The sequence below is a fragment of the Crinia signifera genome, chromosome 8 (genome assembly GCF_055691185.1).
Source record: "Crinia signifera chromosome 8, ASM5569118v1, whole genome shotgun sequence".
NCBI classification, from domain to species: Eukaryota; Metazoa; Chordata; class Amphibia; order Anura; family Myobatrachidae; genus Crinia; species Crinia signifera.
In genome coordinates this window covers 67,308,512-67,330,983 of record NC_139224.1, presented here as the reverse complement: position 1 = coordinate 67,330,983, position 22,472 = coordinate 67,308,512, and the positions used below count along the sequence as shown (strand labels likewise).

Genomic DNA, 22,472 nt, shown 5'->3' with positions numbered 1-22,472 from the left:
GGTGGCTGTGTGATGTAGAGGTGGCTGACAAATTCCATCAATGGCCACTATCCAGAGCACTGTGTAATTGAGGTCATGGCTCTGTGACAGGTGAGGGCTACAACCGGCAGGAAGGGATGTCTCTCTCCCCCGGCTACGCATCGCTGCCCACCTTATGACAGGGAGTCCCTCAGTATAGATGGAAGTATGTAGGAACTGTGGGACATTATAACCAAGCACTACTCCTAGTTATATGAAGAGTAGTGCAGGAGCCTAGGAATGGTGCATCCTGCTCCTTCACTAGCCAGGCCATGCCCCTACTTTATGTTTACTGATGAATGTATGTATTTCATTGCCTTCTGCTGTTGTGACTGTTTTAACAAACAAAAGCAAATAAGACATACACACACGGATCGATTTTCAAAGCAATCGGTCTAGATTGCTAAGAAATTAAACACAAATCACTCTGTGTGTGTACACCCTATAGTGATGGCGATGCATGATCCTGCACTTCAATATCGCCCGGTCACCTCTTTAGCACATGCAGTCAAGATCTAAATAAATTGCAGTGTTAGTGCAGTTAGCATTGAGTATACACCTATTGCTATGTGTGTATGGGCGATCTAGCCACCTGGGAAAATGCCTGGCTCACATCGCTTAGCACACATGGTTAAACAGGATCACTGTGTAGTAGTAGTAGTACGTTTATTTATAAGGCACCACAAAGTGTCCGCAGCGCTGTACATAGCAAACAAAAAACAAATTACAAGGTAACGTACAGGGTTTGTTGATAAAATACAGCATAAATAGGGGTATAGCTGGTAGAACTAAAATCAGCATCAGTTCTGAAGTAGGTGTGGAAATTGTCGAGGAGCTTGAAGATGAGGTAGAGGAAGGGAAAAACCGGCAGGAGCACTGGTGAGGTAAAGAGGTAGGGTGAGTACGTGAGGAAGGAGGGCCCTACTCATAAGAGTTAACAGACTAAAAGGAGATGGGTGGACAAATGAAAAACAATAGGATAAGTAGGAACGGATGGAGGGGTAGGGTAGGCAGGATAGGAGGAGGAGGAGGAGAAAAAGGCTAATCGGAAGAAGTGGGTTTTGAGGGAGCGCTTGAAGGAGGTAAGGGAATCAGAAAGCCTGATGGGTGGCGGGAGGTTGTTCCATTGCAGGGGGGCAGCGTGAGAGAAGTCTTGGACACGGGAGTGGGAGGAGGTGATTAGGTGAGAGGTCAGTCGGCGGCAGAGCGAAGAGGACGGGAGGGAGTGTGGATAGAGATCAGTGAAGAGAGGTAAGGAGCGGTGGAGAAGGAGAGAGCCTTGTAGGTGGTGGTGAGGAGTTTAAAGAGAACCCGGAAAGGAATGGGGAGCCAGTGAAGAGATAGACAGAGGGGGGAGGTGGAGGTAGAGCGGCGGGAGGAAGATGAGCTTAGCAGCAGCGTTAAGAATGGATTGGAGAGGGGCGAGGCAAGTGAGAGGTAGCCCAGAGAGAAGGATGTTGCAGTAGTCAAGGCGAGAGATGACAAGAGAGTGAATGAGAATTTTGGTCGCGTCAGTGGAGAGGAATGGTCTGATCCGCGAGATGTTGCGGAGGTGAAAGCGGCAAGACTGTGAGAGCATGAATGTGGGGGTTGAAAGAGAGGGAGGAGTCAATGATGACACCGAGGCAGCGCGTTTGGTCGGTCGAGGTGATCTCGGTTTCACCAATGCTGATGGAGATAGTGGGAGAAGAGGGGATGTTCAGGGATGTAAGATTAGAAGTTTAGTTTTAGCCAAGTTAAGTTTCAGGAAGAGTTGGGTCATCCAGGCTAACATGGCCATGAAGCATTTGGAGACCTTGGACAGGAGTGATGGGGATAAGTCGGGGGAGGAGAGATAGATTAGGGCAGCGGTTCTCAAACTGTGGGTCCCGGCCTTCTCAGCATGGGGTCGCGACTCCATGTTGCTGACCATCAGGCTGATGACTTTTCTAATCTCAGTCAGTGATTTAAGGAGCCTGAAATATCTGTTGAATTGTCTGTTATTTTAGACTCCTCCCATCAGTTTGTGCTTCCACAATGCTGCCATGCATGTGCTGTCTGCTGCCTACACATGTGATGTGATAACCTTCTGCAGTAACTTGCTGGGGTCCCGTACTTATTTTTATTGTCTAATGGGGTCCCAGAGCAAAATAGTTTGAGGACACCTGGATTAAGGTATCATCAGCATAAAGGTGGTAATGGAAGCCATAGGAGCTGATGAGGGTGCCCAGAGAGGTGGTGTAGAGGGAGAAGAGGAGAGAGCCAAGGACTGACCCTTGGGGAACACCGACTGGCTGCGGGGTAGTAGGAGAGGAGGAGCTCGGAGTGGAGACTGAGAAGGAGCAATCGGAGAGGCATGAGGTGAACCAGGAGAAGACCGTACCAGTGATGCCAAAGGAGTGGAGGGTGTTGAGCAGGAGCGGGTGGTCAACAGTGTCAAAGGCAGCCGACAGATCAATCTGGATGAGGATAGAGAAGAGGCCTTTGGATTTAGCCGATAGTAGATCATTAGTGACTTTGGTCAGGGCAGTTTCAGTGGAATGTAAAGGGCGGAACCCGGATTGGAGGGGGTCTAGAATGGAGTTATCAGTAAGGTGGCTTAGGAGACAATTATAGGCCAGACGTTCTAGGAGCTTGGAGGCAAAAGGAAGGAGGAGTGAGATGGGCCTGTAGTTGGACAGAGAGTTGGGGTCCAGATTTGATTTTTTGAGAATTGGGGAGACAAGAGCGTGTTTGAAGGAGGAGGGAAAGATTAAAGAGGTGAGCCAGGTGAGAGCAGACCGACTGACTGAGACGACGGATAATATTGGACGGGATAGGATCGAGCGGGCAGGTGGAGGGAGAAGTGGATTGAAAGATAGAATGGACTTCAGCGGCAGTAGTGGGGTAAAATGAGGACAGGGGTGGGAAGGAGGGGAGTGGAGATGTAGGAGGGGAGGAGGGAGAGGGTGAGGTCATGGCAGCAGTGATGGTAGTCCTGAGAGAGGAGATTTTGGTTGAAAAGTAGGTAGCAAAGTCAGCGGCTACAATGGAGGACGGAAGAGCTGGAGGAGGGGGGGAGAGCAAGGAGTTGAAGCTGGCGAAGAGCCTGCGGGGGTTGTATGATTGGGCAAGGATGAGGGACTTAAAGAAGAATTCCTTGGCCAGAGCAAGGGCAGAGCTGAAGGAGGAAAGAATGAATTTGAAATGGAGATAATCCGCTAGGGAGCGTGATTTCTTCCAGAAGCACTCAGCAGTGCGAGAGCACTTTTTAAGGAATCGGGTGATAGGCGAGTGCTACGGTTGGGGGTTGGAGCATCGAAGGGGGATAGAGGAGGCAGGGCAGGCAGAGTCCAATGCCAAAGATAGGATGTCTTTATAGAGGGAGGCAGCGAGGTTTGGGCATGATATGGTGGCGATTGGGGCGAGAAGAGGGCACAGCGTGTCTGAGAAGGCAGCAATATCAAGTGTGTTGACGTTATGCCGTTAGACAATCCGCTTGGGAGAGGGGGAAGCAGTGAGTGAGAAAGATATGAGGTGATGGTCAGAAAGAGATAGTGTAGTCAGTAAGGGAACACGAGCGGGAGAAGACGAGATCAAGGGAGTGTCCTTGGATGTGGGTGGGAGAAGTAGCCCACTGAGATAGGCCAAGAGAGGAGCAGAGAGAGAGGAGTTTGGAAGTGCCAGGATCAGCGGGGTTATCCAAGGGGATATTAAAGTCACCAAGGACAGAAGGAAGGTCAGAGGAGAGGAAGTGTGGAAGCCAGGCGGCGAAGTTGTCAAGAAATTGGGAGATAGGGCCAGGGGGATGGTAGATTGCAGCGACACGGAGGTGGTAGGGGTAGTACAGACGGATGGAGTGAGACTCAAAGGAGGAGAAAAGGAGAGAGGGTTCAGGGTGAATGACACTGTAGGTGCAGGAGGCTGAGAGCAGAAAACCCACACCACAACCTTGGCGACCGTCAGGCCTGGGGGTGTGAGAGAAAGAGAGGCCACCATGGGAGAGAGCAGCTGGAGAGACAGAATCAGAGGTGGAGAGCCAGGTCTCAGTGATAGCAAGGAGGTGGAATGTACTAGAGATGAAAAGGTCCTGGATGGCAGGAGGTTGTTGCAGATGGATCTGGCATTCCATAGGGCACAGGAAAGGGGGGGGGGGTTGTTTATTTATGTGGATAAGGTTTTTGGGATTGCAGGAGCAAGGGGGGGGGTCCTTGGGAGGGTGGGGGAGCGGGGCCGAGGGGTCAGGATAGGTATGGGAGGGAGGAGGAGCGGTAGGAGAAAGTGAAAATGAGAGATTAACAGCCATGAGGACCAGAGGTGAGAGGGTAGATTAGTGAAAGCAGACAGAGAGCAGGGATTTGGGAAGACAGACAGCGTCTGTAGTAGATTGCAAGGATATGGTAGATGACAGAGTGAGATAGATTGGGATATGAAAGAGGAGAGAAGGTAACAGGCAAGAAACAGCTGTCAGAGAGAAGACAAGTGGGTAAAATCAAGTTGATTGAGTAATCCAATTAAGTATGAAACAACAACAAGCGACAGGATGAAAGGAACAGAGAAGTGACGCAAATGTGAGCAGGCGTGAAGAGGGAAACAGAGTGCAATAAATGTACGGCAAAGATAAGAGAAAGTAACAGTGAATGAGAAAAAAGAAATACAATGTTGGATAAAATATAGATAAAATGAATTAAGTGTCAAAATTAAGCAACAGGTTACAATAAGATAAAAAGAAGATACATATATCACAAAAAAATAGAGTATGAAAATTTGGACTTTTACACTATACAGAAACAGGCACAACCAAAATCACATTAAGACGTGTGTGTATGGGTATTTACAGTTGTAAAGCTATTTAAAACAAAACTACAAAAAATGGCATATACACATATAGCTATAGCAATAAGACAGCTACATTTTCCATGATTTCTTTATCTATATATTTTTTTTCTTATTATTTAGATTATTATTTAGATTTGAGCGATGTTGCGCAAATTAGCCAATGGAAAACAAAGTACTGTTGCACATTTGCACTCTGTTCATAACTCATGCATTCGAAATGACATAAGACTTTAACCATTTCTTTTAGGTAAGAGTTACATATCCACAAGGTGCTTGGTTTGAGGAAGGAATGAAATTGGAAGCTATTGATCCTCTGAATCTTGGCAATATATGTGTAGCCACTGTGTGCAAGGTAAGTTTTATCAAAATGGAAACTTGGTAGTGTCACTGAAGTCGAAGTTTTAGGAATAATTTATTATTTATCTTTTATATAGCCTAACCCCTGGACCACCCCTTAGTTTTGCCTATGGTCCTGCAATAGTAATGTAAAGTCCCTATCCTTGTAGTTCCCCCATCAATGGCAAAGGTAGGATTTATAAGGGGGGGTTTCCAAATGCCATCCACAATCTCCCACTATGCAGAACTTTGGAGTGATTGTGGGAGACTGGGTGAGTGGTAGAAGATCCTAGTAAGACTTAATTGATCTTTTTATACACTGGATACTGTATAGAATAAATGATTACTATCTAACACAATAGATGGTCTATACTATAGACTGTAGCAAACATTTATATAATATAATATATTTATATAATACAGGGTCGGCGCTAGCAGCTCAGCAGATCCTGCAAAGCAGGGAGGCGCCGGGCTGGAGGGGCGCACTCCCTGCTCTGGTGAACCTGCTGCTGTGCACTGCGGCTCTCAGCTGTGCTGTGTCAGGCGGCAGCTTGAAGTCAGAACGGCTTCCCTCTCTGTCACTGATTTTCCCACCCAGAGCCGTCGCCACCCACCACAGATCGAATCGCTGTTACCGATCCGATCTGTGGCTCTGCCCTCCTGCCCTGACTAACACACTGAGCCCAGTAGCGCACGCAGGTGGCTTTCTGAGTATCCAGAACCCCCCCCCCCAGGAGTCTAAGGGCCCTAGGCTGAAAGCTGAGGGTCCCCTCTTTCCATAGGTACAAGAATTTTAAAAATCGGCCCTTGGGAACCGGAGATATCTGACTTCAAAGTAGTGGTCCCCATCCAAGCCTGTTATTTGCTCTTCCCAGTCAGATATTTCAGGTTCTGTCTGACTTAGAGTTTTTCTGAGGGTATATTCCAAAAACAGGGACTTTGATGGACAATAGTAGCTTTTCTCTACTGTTCCCAGAACCAGAGAGATCAGCCTTCCAGCTACTGGTTACTGCTCCAGCTCCACACACCTGGTATGTAGTTTTATATCCGCGTTGGCACATTGCTCTGCCTCCTGAACTCTGATCCCCTAGCCCCCAATACCATTTGGTAGGTGGGATCCTCTAGTTTTTAATTCCATTAAAATCTAAGAAATCTATTTCTGGGAACTGGAGATATCTGCAGTCAAGCAAGCTGTCCTCCCACCAGAAAATTATGAATAATAAGCCCACTCCACTATACACCCCATCTCTGCATATTAAACATCCTCTACCACCCTGGAAGTTATGTATCAGGGCCCCTTCATTCAGCCCAATGCCCTCTTCTCCCACCCCATCTCCCACCATCTGTGCAGTAAAGGGGTAATTAGTGGAAATTACTGATCCACGCCCTACATGCTGAGCGGTTGATATAATACCCCCTATCACCCGGGGGACATCAAAGCTTCCCCCACCCCTAGCGCTGGAGGATCGGTAGGGGCCCCAATACATTGTTATGCCCAGGGGTCTACACTGCTGTTGACGCCCCTGTATGTGTATATATATATATTCTACTATCCTTCCTTGCAAGAGATAGAGGTCCCTGAGAGAGGTTAGCCTCATAGGGCTTACAAGAGAAGGACAGGAGACATATCATATATCATATATTCTTTTTGGTGTAATAATTGTTCACCGACATCGCATCTCCTAGTCGTTTCAATAAGAAATTTAATATTCGGACTGTATACAATCCCCTGATGAAGTCTTAGGACGAAACGCGTTGGGATTCTGTTGTACGGCCAGACGGTCAATCAAACTTTGAAGATTTTAATAAATTATTATCTTGGAGAAATGACGTATGGACTATCAATTGAGTAAAGGGCGCTGAACCACATTTGGGAAGTGTATGTTGTATGTAAGTTACCCGGCCCTCGGGTAACATTGTGGTATAGCAGCCTCAGTATATATTGTTAAAAGAAAGTTCTTCTGTTTGATATTGTTAAGCGCGTCGTGGAGTATTGTGTTATATATATATATATATATGTGTGTATGTATATGTATGTGTGTATATATATATGTGTGTGTGTGTGTGTGTGTGTGTGTATGTATGTATATATATATGTATATATGTATATGTGTATATATATGTGTGAGCAGAGGGGGGGGTCTGGCAACTCCACTTAGAGGATTACTCGGTGGGTGCCCGCTATCCACTGCTGAAAACCAGCGATACACACGTCCAATATTCAGTTGCACTCCAGCCTTGAAAAAATAATTCTTTTATTTTCAACACAGCAACAGCCTGAGGAAAATACTGTCAAGTATTGAAACGTTGCTGTTGCTGTGTTGAAAATAAAATAATTGTTTTTTCAAGGCTGGAGTGCAGCTGAATATTGGACGTGTATATATATGTATGTATATATATGTATGTATGTGTATATATATATATATATATATATATATTTATATATTTATTATTATTATACATTTGGTCTATCTATAATACTTTAACTGACCCGGCATATACTGGGTCACCTAAGTGTCCATCTCCGCGCTTTGCTCCGCCCCTCTGGAAACCCCCTTCTGAAAATTCTGCGTTTGCCACTGGAGCCACCTAGCAGAATGGGGCAGCTATATATATATATATATATATATATATATATATATATATATATATATATATATATATATATTTATTTGTATGTGTGTGTGTGTATATGTATATATATATATATATATATATATAATTAATATGGGATGCAGTTATAATCCCGGCATTCAAAATCCCGTCCACGACACCCACAGAGGGAAAATAAAAAATTAGTGTGCCGAGTATAGCGAGGCACCGGGCCTGCTGCGTGGCAAGCGCAGTGAGCCTGCAAGGGAGGGGCAATCCACGCTCCCCCCCCCCCCTGTTGGGATTTCGGCAGTCGGGATTCTGGCATCGGGATTTCGATCAAACCCATATATATGTGTGTGTATATGGCACTAACCCACCACTGCTTATAAGGTCAATTGGGGCTTAGATCAAGTGATACCCTTTGAGAAAGGTGCAGAGGCGCTGAAACGGCCCGTTAGGGTACTGAATTGCTCCACGGCTTGTGATTATACTGCTCTGATCCATGTAAAGTTCAATGTTGATCTGCTGCTGCCCGTGGATAAGTATTGGCCTATTCTACTTGCCTAAATAAATGTGCTTATATATTAATCTTTCTGTGGATGTGCTGGTCCTATCATTTGCACTCAGAGTGGTGCTTTGTAGTATAAATTCATATTGATTCATTTGACTTGGCACATATCATCTTATTGAAAAGTGTGCGTTTCCTTAAGTGACATGCACCTTCCTATTTTTTGTATATACATTCTTTGTGGTTTCCTTTTTTTTTTTGTGATCTAGACTACTGTATAGAGCAGTGGTTCCCAAACTGTGTGCCGTGGCACCCTGGGGTGCCTTGGGGGACTTGCAGGGGTGCCCTGGGTTGATGGTCCAGGACCAATTCAAGTTCTTTATATCCAATATAATAGTAAAATTATGGACAAACAGAAGTACATTTTGTCCATTACAACATAACTGATCCTAAGGATGAGATATAAACACAATTTATTTAATTTAATATTTGTTTCTGACTTTCTCAATGAGAAACCTTTAGCCTAGGGGTGCCGCGAAAAAATTTCTGATGATTCAGGGTGCCGTGAGTCAAAAAAGTTTGGGAACCCCTGGTATAGAGTGTGTTGATCAAGTGGTGGATTTTCCTATGGAGGACCTAACTAGTACTAAGAGGTTCTCAGACAAGGACATTGAAAAAAATCTTGTTTAATGATACTGCCATGTTGGCATTTGACCAGGATAGCCCGGGAGAAATCTATGCTGATTTGTTAAAACTGCATAAATGTTTGGTCGAATTAGAACTGCATGGACTGACCTTATCGCAGTACTATAAGGACAATCTGATCCCGAGGGTCTTCCGTGTCCAAAATCAACCGACACTGGGTAGATCCAACAAGGAATTCTGCACCCAATGGTGTCAGATTCTCAACCAATGCAGTAGGGGTCTAATGGTCCTTGTTATACAACAAGTTAATAAGGATATTGTGAATGTTCAACAAGAAATTAATCTATGTGAGAGCACTGGTGTAGCATGTTTAAAATCTGATGCTGGTGGAGAGTGGCTTGTTAAACTAGAGGAAGCAGTGTTGAAATTTAAATCTGAATTGCTGGTATTTAAGAAAACAAAATATAGGGCGGTTAAGGAAGATTATAAAGATGATAGGGTGTTCCCGTGGATAACTGGTCAGCCAGCGAGACGAACATGGAGGGGCGGTTTTGGTAATAGGAGACGAAGTGATATTGAGTTCACGGATGTGGATTCCAATCAAAGCGAGTCTGATCAACCATCTAGGGGAGCTACTGCCTCTTTTTTAAGAGAGGGTGCTTCCACACGCAACAGACAAAGGGGAAAAAACCTTGCAGGTGCGGTGGGACAAAGCACAGAAACACAAAAAATTGGAGAGGGAACAAGAGTTAATGGTGTTTAATTTGTCTCATTATCAACTCACACAGTCAGAAGTTGGTGTATTAAATAAGTGACTCACTGTTGTCCCCACCTATAAACAGAGGACCTTCGACTGTGAAACTGAGTGGTATAAACTGCAGAGACAATTGAGACTTAAGGACTATTTTTCCAAACAGGCACCTACTGCGAGTTTAACTAGTACTAATCCTTGTCCCTTTAAAGTGCGGTCCTCATTTGACCCCCCAGTAATAATGCATCTATCGAAACATTCATGAGGCTGGTACGTAATGATGTAACCTGTTGTACAAAAAAAGCACATATTCACCGATATAATCTCACACGTGAGGAAACTCAGGCCTAACGATCATTACGTGAGAATAAACAGATCGTATCCTCCCCGCCGATAAAGGCGGGGGGCAGTGGCGTAACTATAGCTCCGCAGCCCCCGCGGTGGTGGGGAGGCGCAGAGAAAGTTTGGGCGCCGGGGGTCTGCGGGGCTATAGTTACCCGCTGCTGTCTCTGCCGGTACCTGCCTGCCGTGCCCGGTGCCGTCACGGTCCCGACTCCCGTCTCTCCCAGCGCTGGCTAGTGGCTCCTGCTGCTATAATGAAAACGGACACTTAGAAAATGGCTGCCCCCATACTGCAGACAGTTTTCTGTCTGCAGTATGGGGGCAGCCATTTTCTAAGAGACTTTTCATTATAGCAGCAGGAGCCACTAGCCAGCGCTGGGAGAGACGGCACCGGGCACGGCAGGCAGGTACCGGCAGAGACGGCAGCGGGGGGGCGGCGAGGGGAGGGGGGGTGGGGGCGGCCAAAAAATTTGCAGCGGGGGGGCTCAAAATTCGTAGTTACGCCTCTGGCGGGGGGGATAGTGGTTCTGGATCGAAATGAATATGTCAAGGAGGCATTACCTCAGCTCATGGACGATACACGCTATAAAAAGATACAGTTTGATCCAACCACTAATTACAAGATGGAGATCGACTCCATCATTGGTCTGGGCTTATCTAATGGATGGATAGATGAGGGGATCTTGGATTTCCGTATGCAGGAGTTTCCGTGGATACCCCTCATCTATATCTTACCCAAAATACATTAGTCTATGGTGTCTCCCACCCGGGAGACCCATAATTTCTTCGATTGGGTATCTGTGTCAGCCAATATCACAGTATGTGGATTTTCATCTTCAATCTGTGGTCCAAAATACACCTTACTGGCTACGTGACACTACTCACTTCCTTAATAAGCTCTCTGATTTTGACAGGTCACTCTCCAACAGTATGCTGGTGACAATGGATGTCGCCAGCTTATATATAAACATTGGCCATGAGAAGGGAGTGGCAGCAATTAGGCTGACCTTCTGCTTGAGTCCTCACTATTCCGGTCCTGTGATTGAATTTTTAATTTTACTCATTGATGTTATTTTACATAAAAATAATTTTCTTTTCGATAATAGTTTTAATTTACAGCTAAAGGGGACCGCGATGGGGTCAAACATGGCCCCATCGTATGCAAACCTTTTTATGTATGATTTTGAGAGTAAGTTCATAATGTCAGATCCTAAGTTTTCCCGATATATTTCGATGTACGTTAGATACATCGATGATTTGTTTTTTGTTTGGACCGGTGGTGAGGCTCTACTGTATGAGTTTGTGATGCTGCTCAACTCGCTCCCTGGCTCCATCAGATTTACCTACACATCTAGTAGGGAATCAATTGACTTCCTCAATGTATCCATGTCCATTGTGGATGGGAAGTTTGTAACTAAGCTGTTTAAGAAGCCGACTGATAAAAATAGCTTTCTTCTGGCAACAAGCTTCCACCCACAACCCTTAAAAATGGGACTGCTGTATGCCCAATTACTTAGGGCTGTACGGATTACCTCACAGCGAGAACTTGGTGGGGTCCTTGAGGAGATGGGCAAGTGCTTTTCCAATAGAGGATATGGCAAGAATGAAATAGATGATGCTAAATCCAAGTGCCTTGCTTTAAATAGAGAAGACCTGAGAAAAGCGATCAGGAAGGAGGATAAAAAGGACAGGATGGTGTTTTCCAACACATTTTCTATCACATCTGGTAAAGTACAGTCTTCTATAATGACCCACTGGCACATTTTGAGCTCTGACCCAGTGTTGAAGGACTCTTGTAAAACACCTAAATTGTTTTGTTATAAGCGGAGTCCAAACATTAAACAACATGTTGTCACGCGTGGACAGAGTCGGCACCTGGCTGGACATTAAGAAAGGCTCATTTAGATGCTCTAGATGCGTCAATTGTCAGCACATTATGACGGGCAGCAGCTAGCAGTAAAAACTTGATGGGTGTACTTATACTTTGAAACACCGTATGGACTGTGATATGTGGTGTATAATATAATGTGCCCATGTCACAAAATATATGTGAGCAAAATTGTCCGAACTTTGAAAGAGAGAAATGCGGCTCACCGCTCCTCGGTGAAAAAGGCATTAATCAAAGTTGATAAAATGACCCCTCCTGTCGCTGGACATTTTGCAAATTGTGGCCATCGGATGAAGGATTTTAAATTCATGCTGATCGACCACATTCCCCCAATGAGGAGAGGGGTGACCGACATAGAAGGCTACTCCAACATGAGAGCCAATGGATTTATGATCTACAATCCCTTGCTCCCAAGTGCCTCAATGAGGAATTAAATATGTCTATCTTTATATAGTGAGGTGTGGTGTGAATGTGGTGGAGCCAACTGGGTGTATATGACCCAGATGGCACAATGAAGTTATGAATACACTTTTGCATTTTTCTGAATGCTCTTGGTATATAGTTGTATGCTTTTGTAGGTTTTCTTTTGTTTTTTGTTTTTTTCATGTTTTATTCTTTTTTGATAGTACATGCTCAGTGTGGTAACAAGTCATAGTCTGACTGTATATACAGTAGGTCCTGTAATATATTGGTATACATATATGGGATGCATCAATATTTATAATGAATTACTCCTGATGGTCTAGATCAGGGATCCTCAAACTTTTTTTGCTCTGGGACCCTATCAGACAATAAAAATAATGACAGGACCCCAGCAAGTGACTGCAGAAGGTCATCACATCACATGTGTAGTCAGCAGACAGTACATATTGTACATGGCAGCATTGTGGAGGCACAAAATGATTGGAGGAGTCTAAAATAACAGACAATTCCACAGAGTTTTCAGACTAGTTGAATCACTGACTGATATTAAAAAAGTAATCAGCCTGATGGTCAGCAACATGGAGTCGTGACCCCATGCTGAGAATGTCGGGACCCACTTTGGGGTCAGGACCCACAGTTTGAGAACCGCTGGTCTAGATAGCTGCACACACTGGGCAATGTACATCCGTTATATTGTGTTAGTTTATATTATTTGTTTTAGCGCTATTTACTTTGGATGATTTTGATGCCAGATTCCCATGACAACGGGGGTGTGATGGTGACAGCATCCGGTTGGTGCAGCAGCCTAACCAGTCCCTGCACTCTTTGGCTAGACGTACATGGTTCCGCTTCCGTTTTTTTTGTTCCGGATGCGGCAGCTATGGCGCCGGTCGGAGGGGAGGCGGCGGCACTGCGTGGATAGCGTCTGGTCCACCCCTAATCATGGGTAAGTATGGCCTAACCCACCACTGCTTATAAGGTCAATTGGGGCTTAGTTCAAGTGATACCCTTTGAGAAAGGCGCAGAGGCGCTGAAACGGCCAGTTAGGGTACTGAATTGCTCCACGGCTTGTGAATATGCGTGTACATATATATTTATCTATATATGGGGTGCAAGTGTGTCCATTCTATTCAGAGGCATACTAGTCTAGTCAAACCATTCATGGGATAGATGAGTGTGGGTACATGTGTATGTTTGTATACAGATGGAGCAGCTCTCATTAGAGCTGCTCCTGGTGATAGAATCGCCATCCGCCATTAGAAGGGGGCATATGCGCACAAGATTCTTGCGCGTCCCGTTCTGACGGAGCCCACCAAGTGCTGGTGCGTTCCGAGGGAATGAAACCTGACGCTTCTTGATCCTCAGTCTTGTGTGTGAGTGAGTGCATGTGTGTGTGTGTGTGTGTGTGTGTGTGTGTATGTGTGTGTGTGTATATATATATATATGTATATATATATATATATATATATATATATATATTAGTGGTGGGCAGATTAATGCGTTATTATTGCATTAACGTGGAAATCTAACAACGCAGATAATATCTTTAACGCGTTAACGCGTAAGTCACGTGACCCGGCAGATCTCAGACCCAGAAGCCGGAAGAACAGCGCATTTTCGCGCCAGGACGTTGAGGTCCACGCGCATGCGCATCGGCACTTGGAGGCTGCCAGGACGTGGCTGCTGTGGTCCCCGTGAATGTGCTGTAGCACTTGGAAGATGCCAGGATGCTGCTATTGACATCCCCGTGCATGTGCTGCCGCACTTGGAAGACACCAGGATACCACTGCTGACATCCCCGTGCATGTGCTGCCGCACTTGGAAGAATGCCAGGATACCACTGCTGACGTCCCCATGCATGTGCTGCCGCACTTGGAAGACTGCCAGGATACCGGTGCAGAGGTCCCCTTGCATGTGCTTCCGCACTTGGAAGACGTCAGGATACCACTGCAGAGGTCACTGTGCATGTAACAGCAGAGGGGATGCCAGATAGGAGGAGGGAAGAGATCCCCGGGTGCATAAAGAAGACGCTGAATATCCAAAAGGGCTACATCTTCATACCACCGTGAGTTTGCCTCAAGAGAAGGCTGTAATTAAAACTAGCACATGACTAGTATAAAGGGGGTCATTATGAATGTGAGCAAGGACACTGTGTAGTCTCTACATGAGGGGAGGATGTCACTGCAGGCCCATACCAGAGGGGTACATGAGAGGAGGATGCCATACCAGAGGGGTACATGAGGGATGGATGCCATACCAGAGAGGTACATGAGGGAGGGTTGGATGCCATACCAGAGGGGTACATGAGGGGTGGATGCCATACCAGAGGGGTACATGAGGGATGGATGCCATACCAGAGAGGTACATGAGGGAGGGTTGGATGCCATACCAGAGGGGTACATGAGGGGTGGATGCCATACCAGAGGGGTACATGAGGGGTGGATGCCATACCAGAGGGGTACATGAGGGAGGGTTGGATGCCATACCAGAGGCATACTTGAAGGGTGGATACCATACCAGAGGGGTACATAAGAGGACAATGCTACTGCAGCCCCATAACAGAGGGGTACATGAGGGGTGGATGCCATACCAGAGGGGTATATGAGGGGAGGATGCTACTGCAGCCCCATAACAGAAGGGTGCAAGCCACTAGGGCTGGGGAATTGGGTGGGTACTGTATTTCACTGGGGATGGGGTGAGTACACAATTCTAAACAGGTCTATAAGTTTGCATGTCAGTGTCCAATCCCTACCTTAACATTCCAGCAAACTTGGGTAGAATGAGAAAGTGGCAGTACTAAAGAACGGACAGAGTGATATCACCACAGGGTGTCCGGCAGGACGTGCAATTCCCCAACTACTGACCAGCAGCAACAGGAGCATCATGCAAAACTACCAGAGATCTGAGGTTTTTTTCACCTTGACAAAGGGGCTAGTCCCCGAAACGTTGGAGATACTTTTTTGCACAATAAAAATTCCTTGGAGTGCCGCCGCTTACATGCCTGCTGTTTCCCTATCATACTGATCCGGAGGGCACCCAGGTACTTACCTATGAATGTTGGAGTGCCGATCCGCCACTACAATTCTATATATATATGTATACACACACACACACATATTCCAAGTGTCCGAAGAAACTTGGAGGATGCACTTGTCAGATTTTTCGGAATGGTCGTTTATGAGTTTAAAAAATAGATGAAATCACAGAAACATGCAAGTCAATGTTTGAAGGCACGCAGGCCTTTTCATCAGGACGGCAGCCTGTGAGGGATCAGTGGGGGTTTGTGGTTCTTGGCTCTGACTTGGAATGCTCCTATGTGTACATGTGCTCACACCCCCAACTCATTGCTCACACTCTCTCTTCCTACAGAGGGGCCCACACAACTTAAAGTAAGTGGCACTACTACTGTGGGCACTGTGTATAAGGGGTATTACTGTGTAACCTAACATGAAAAAGGGGTACTACTGTGTGTCATAATGTGAATAAGGTAGACTACTATGTGGTGTATTGTGAATAAGATTGTACTGCTTTGTGGTGTAATATTATACGTAGGTGCTATTGTGTGGTCACGCTTCTTGTAAAATCAAGTTCTTTTTTTGTTGTTGCATGCGAAAGTATTTGAGGGTGCAAATTTATATTTTGCAGGAGGGCGCCAAACACCCTAGCACCGTCCCTGTATAAATATTTGTATTTGAGAGCTGGATTCACTGGAAGACACACACACACTCTCTGCTAGTAGTAGGAGCCATTTCCATTCTCTTCATTCATACATATATAAATATATATATATATAAATATATATATATATATATATATATATATATAGTGTCCAAGCCTGCCGGCACTCAGCGTAGTGAACAGCAGTCCCCGGTGCCCAAAAAGAGAATAATGCATAAACTCCAAGCCTGTACACCGCTATACCCCATCATGGGGGTCTGGAGGCGGTGCGGGTATTTCTGCAGGATCATTTAGACAACATGGCATTTAATCACCAGCTGTTTTTGAAATTGCTGGGTTTGACCCTTGAGCGGAACTTCTTCCTGTTTGATGGGAGGTATTACCTCCAGCTACGGGGGTGCGCCATGGGATCCGCGGTAGCACCCTCGTATGCTAATATATTCATGTTTCAACAGGAGGAAGAGCTGTTTTTGAATAATCCTGAGGTCAGCCAACATATACTCCTGTACACCCGCTACATAGACGATATATTTGTCTTGTGGACGGGTGGGCAGGAGTTATTTGATAGGCTGATGGTTGATGTTAACACCAGGGATTCCCCTATTAAATTCACTTACTCATGTCATGCTGAAGTTATGCAATTCCTCGATGTGTCTGTACACATCAACAATTCAGTCCTGTCCACTGATATTTACTATAAGAATGTTGACAGGAATACCTTCCTGATGGCTTCCAGTCATCACCCCCCAGCGCTGAAGAGGGGACTACCACGGTCCCAAATGATGAGGATTGCCCGCATCATTAGTGATCCATCAGGGCTTTCAAACCGTTTGGATCATCTTATTTCTAAATTTGTGTCCAGAGGGTATGATGTCGACTTGTTATATAGACAGAAAGCAGAGGTGATGTCTATGTCTCGTTCCTCTTTACTTGAACCTAGGATTGTGAAAGAATCTAAAATTATCCCGTGGACCAGTACTTATTCTGTGGCCAGTCCTGTGATTCATGTTGCATCCAAGGCCCTTTGGCCTATAGTGAAGAGCGACCCTGATCTGAAGTGCTTTAATAATGTTCGTCCCTTAGCGGCTTTCCGGAGGGGCCGGAATCTGAAAGACAGGTTAATGAAGACCGACATTACGGGGATGGGAGTCCCTAGAGCTCCCAACACATACGTTAAACCCCCAGGTTGCTACAGCTGTTTATCTTGCATTACCTGTAAATACTTAAAAGTATGCAGATCATTTAAACATCCTCATACTGATAAAGTATACAATATCAGGCAGGTTCTCACATGCAGATCTGAGTATGTTGTCTACGTGATAGTTTGCCCGTGTGGCTACTATTACGTTGGGCAGACTACCAGATCTTTTCGCGAGAGGATGGGATTGCATAGGTCGGCCATTGACCTTTCACTAGCTGGCAGGTCGGTGGACCAACCAGTGGCTCGCCACTTTAAAGCACTTGGACACACATTAGCCTCTCTAAAATATTTTATGATAGACCATATCCCTGAGTCTCCCCGTGGGGGTGATAGAGCTAAAAAATTGTTGCTGGCTGAATCCAGATGGATCTTTAGGCTGAATACCATTCATCCTCATGGCTTAAACGATAAGATTAATTGGAATGCCGTATTATAATGTAATGTGATAATGCTATTTTTTTCATATTTTTTCTCATTTCTTCATGTATTTGATGTGTTTCAGTTCCTTGGGTTTCGTGTATTTGATTTTAATTATTGCTATACTTTAGTGTCTCCTATGTGCTGGCTAGGGCTAGCTCTGTTTAGACGGCAGGAGCGGAAGTGACCGCCGCTATGGAGGCTGAAACGCAAGCGAGTTTGGTTGCTTGGCAGCCAGGACCTCTGCGTGCAGCCGGAAGTACGTGTGTGGACATCCGCCGGCTGAGTCAGACAGCGTGTGCCGCGCCGGACGCCGAGTGAGACTACAGGGTGTGAGTATAAATGTCTTTTAAGTGTATGTATCGGTGTTGTAGGTGTTTGTCCTGAAGAAGGGGTTTAAGTCCCCGAAAGCTTGACAATATATGTTAATTTTTGCATTATTTGCCTCTCGAGTGCCATCATTTCGCTTGGAGTTTATATATATATATATATATATATAGGCGAAGTTGCCCGGCACAGCCTCCTGGATGAATATGTTGGTGGGTGCTTGCATTCAAAGTGGCAATATAGAATCGGTATATAATGCCGCACTCCAAGATTACTTCAGTAGTTTATTTAAAGCATCAGCAACGTTTCGAAGCCGCTAGGGCCTCGTCATCAGGCTTAAGAGGCCCTAGCGGCTTCAAAACGTTGCTGATGCTTTAAATAAACTACTGAAGTGATCTTGGAGTGCGGCATTATATACCGATTCTATATAAATATATATATGTGTGCGTGTGTGGTTCTCTCCACTAAACGGAAACCTCATTGGCTTTAAATGCTCATTAATTACCAGTTATCTGGAAATTCTGTTTAATAAAAAAAAAAAAGGAAGTATCTTCTATGATGTTTATGATGCCTTTTTATTAAAATCCACAGCTGGTTTTTATATTGCAAAATAACCGAAGAGTGCTTCCTGATTTTCTCTATATTTTGGACTTTATTGTTCTGGATGATACCCTGGTAGTTGTCTCTTCCGTTGGATGTGAGTGCGATCATTTTTTCATATTTATATTTATATAGATACAGTATATCTATATATATATGTCTATATAGATATATAGATATCTATCTCTCTCTCTCTATTTATATATACAATGTATAAAAATGCTGGCACTCAGCTCCGTCATACATACATATATATATATATATATATATATATATATATATATATACACAAATAGGGGTTAAAGCGAAGGGGAACGGGGTACAACTGAGTTCCACCACCTCTAATAGTGAGGTGGAACATTTTAACCTCCATATTGACCTTGCACAGTAATTCTCCCTTAAAAGCACTCTAATTTGCAGGGGGATGCCAACAACCCTACCACTGGTCCTGTCTTTGCCTAGTAGTAGTAGTAGTAGTACGTTTATTTATAAGGCGCCACAAAGTGTCCGCAGCGCCGTACATGGCAAACAAAACAAAAAAAAAAATTACAAGGTAACGTACAGGGTGTGTAGAAAGATACAGTATAAATAGGGGTATAGCTGGTAGAACTAAAATCAGCATCAGTTCAGAAGTAGGTGTCAAAATAGTCAAGGAGACCGAAGATGAAGTAGAGGAAGGGAAGAACAGGACAGGAGCACGGGTGAGGTAATGAGGTAGGGTGAGTACGTGAGGAAGGAGGGCCCTGCTCATAAGAGTTAACATACTAAAAATAGGTGGGTGGACGAACGAAATACAATAGGATAAGTAGGAACGGAGGGGAACGGAGGCAGGATAGGAGGATCAAAAGAGGTTAGGAGGAGGGATAGGCTAGTCGAAAAAAGTGGGTTTTGAGGGAGCGCTTGAAGGAGGTAAGGGAATCAGATAGCCTGATGGGTGGCGGGAGGTTGTTCCAGTGCAGGGGGGCAGCGCAAGAGAAATCTTGGACACGGGAGTGGGAGGAGGTGATTAGGTGAGAGGTCAGTCGGCGGTCAGCGATGGAGCAAAGAGGACGGGAGGGAGTGTGGATAGAGATCAGTGAAGAGAGGTAGGGAGCTGTGGAGGAGGAGAGAGCCTTGTAGGTGGTGGTGAGGAGTTTAAAGAGAACTCGGAAAGGAATGGGGAGCCAGTGAAGAGATAAACAGAGGGGGGAGCGGAGGTAGAGCGGCGGGAGAGGAAGATGAGCCTAGCAGCAGCGTTAAGAATGGATTGGAGAGGTGCGAGGCGGGTGAGAGGTAGCCCAGAGAGAAGGATGTTGCAGTAGTCAAGGCGGGAGATGACAAGAGAGTGAATGAGAATTTTGGTCGCGTCAGTGGAGAGGAATGGTCTGATGCGTGAGATGTTGCGTAGGTGAAAGCGGCAAGACTGTGAGAGAGCACGAATGTGGGGGGTGAAAGAGAGGGAGGAGTCAATGATGACACCGAGGCAGCGCGTTTGGTCGGTGGACGTGATCTCGGTTTCACCAATGCTGATGGAGATAGTGGGAGAAGAGGGGATGTTCGGGGGATGGAAGATTAGAAGTTCAGTTTTAGCCATGTTTAGTTTCAGGAAGCGTTGGGTCATCCAGGCTGAGATGGCCGTGAGGCATTCGGAGACCTTGGACAGAAGTGATGGGGATAAGTCGGGGGAGGAGAGATAGATTAGGGTATCATCAGCATAAAGGTGGTAATGAAAACCATAGGAGCTGATGAGGGTGCCCAGAGAGGTGGTGTAGAGGGAGAAGAGGAGAGGGCCAAGGACTGACCCTTGGGGAACACCGACTGGCTGGGGGGTAGTAGGAGAGGAGGAGCACGGAGTGGAGACGGAGAAGGAGCGATCGGAGAGGTATGAGGTGAACCAGGAGAAGACCGTGCCAGTGATGCCAAAGGAGCGGAGGGTGTTGAGCAGGAGAGGGTGGTCAACAGTGTCAAAGGCAGCCGACAGATCAAGCTGGATGAGGATAGAGAAGAGGCCTTTGGATTTAGCCGATAGTAGATCGTTAGTGACTTTGGTCAGGGCAGTTTCAGTGGAATGTAAAGGGCGGAACCCGGATTGGAGGGGGTCTAGAATGGAGTTAGCAGTAAGGTGGCTTAGGAGACGATTATAGGTCAGACGTTCTAGGAGTTTGGAGGCAAAAGGGAGGAGGGAGATGGGCCTGTAGTTGGATGGAGAGTTGGGGTCCAGATTTGTTTTTTTGAGAATTGGGGAGACAAGAGCGTGTTTGAAGGAGGAAGGGAAGATCCCAGAGGATAGGGAAAGATTAAAGAGGTGAGCCAGGTGAGAGCAGACTGATGGACTGAGACGACGGATAATATTGGAGGGGATAGGATCAAGCGGGCAGGTGGAGGGAGAAGCGGATTGAAGGATAGAGTGGACTTCAGCAGCAGTGGTGGGGTAAAATGAGGACAGGGGTTGGAAGGAGGGGAGTGGAGATGTAGGAGGGGAGGAGGGAGAGGGTGAGGTCATGGCAGCAGTGATGGCAGTCCTGAGAGAGGAGATTTTGGTTGAAAAGTAGGTAGCAAAATCAGCGGCTACGATGGAGGACGGAAGAGCTGGAGGAGGGGGGCAGAGCAAGGAGTTGAAGGTGGCGAAGAGCCTGCGGGGATTGGATGATTGGGAAAGGATGAGGGACTTAAAGAAGAATTCCTTGGCCAGAGCAAGGGCAGAGCTGAAGGAGGAAAGAATGAATTTGAAATGGAGATAATCCGCAAGGGAGCGTGATTTCTTCCAGAAGCGCTCAGCAGTGCGAGAGCACTTTTTAAGGAATCGGGTGATAGGTGAGTGCCACGGTTGGGGGTTGGAGCATCGAAGGGGGATAGAGGAGGGAGGGCAGGCAGAGTCCAATGCCGAAGATAGGGTGTCATTATAGAGGGAGGCAGCGAGGTTCGGGCAGGACATGAGAGCGATTGGGGCGAGAAGAGGACACAGCGTGTTTGAGAAGGCAGCAAGATCAAGTGTGTTGACGTTATGCCGTGAGACAATGCGCTTGGGAGGGGGGGTGGGAGAGGGGGAAGCAGTGAGGGAGAAGGAGATGAGGTGATGGTCAGAAAGAGGAAAAGCTGAGATAGTGTAGTCAGTAAGGGAACAAGAGCGAGAGAAGACGAGATCGAGGGAGTGTCCTTGGATGTGGGTGGGAGAGGTAGTCCACTGAGATAGGCCAAGAGAGGAGCAGAGAGAGAGGAGTTTGGAGGTGCCAGGATCAGCGGGGTTATCCAAGGGGATGTTAAAGTCACCAAGAATGACAGATGGCAGGTCAGAGGAGAGGAAGTGTGGAAGCCAGGCGGCGAAGTTGTCAAGAAATTGGGAGATAGGGCCAGGGGGGCGATAGATTACAGCGACACGGAGGTGGTAGGGGTAGTATAGACGGATAGAGTGAGACTCAAAGGAGGAGAAAAGGAGAGAGGGTTCAGGGTGAATGACACTGTGGGTGCATGAGGCTGAGAGGAGAAAACCCACACCGCCACCTTGGCGACCGTCAGGCCTGGGAGTGTGAGAGAAAGAGAGGCCACCGTGGGAGAGAGCAGCTGGAGAGACAGAATCAGAGGTGGAGAGCCAGGTCTCGGTGATAGCAAGGAGGTGGAATGCTCTAGAGATGAATAGGTCATGGATGGCAGGGAGTTTGTTGCAGATGGATCTGGCGTTCCATAGTGCACAGGAAAGAGGAGGGGTGGGTTGTGTATTTATGTGGATAAGGTTTTTGGGATTGCAGAAGCGAGGGGGGGTCATTGGGAGGGTGGGGGTGCGGGGGCGAGTGGTCAGGATAGGTATGGGATGGGAGGGGGGAGGAGCAGTTGGAGAAAGTGAAGTTGAGAAATTAACAGCCATGAGGAACCGAAGGTGAGAGGGTAGGTTAGTGAAAGCAGACAGAGGGATTTGGGAGGACAGACAGCGTCTGTAGTAAATTTGGTAGAAAACAGAGTGAGAGAGAAG

The 22,472-nt window shown here is 46.2% G+C and overlaps 1 protein-coding gene across 3 annotated transcripts in view; it reads left to right on the top strand.

Moving 5' to 3' along the window:
* The window catches only part of L3MBTL2 (L3MBTL histone methyl-lysine binding protein 2), a 176,564-nt gene that overhangs the window by 91,659 nt on the left and 62,433 nt on the right, over positions 1 to 22,472 (top strand). For 2 of the 3 annotated variants that reach the window (XM_083156632.1, XM_083156630.1), the window contains exon 11: positions 5,063 to 5,167. The exons of the other annotated variant lie outside the window; for it this stretch is intronic. In XM_083156632.1, coding sequence (XP_083012758.1) covers positions 5,063 to 5,167 — 105 coding nt within the window. The remainder of the gene's footprint in view (positions 1 to 5,062; positions 5,168 to 22,472) is intronic. 3 annotated transcript variants of the gene reach the window in all.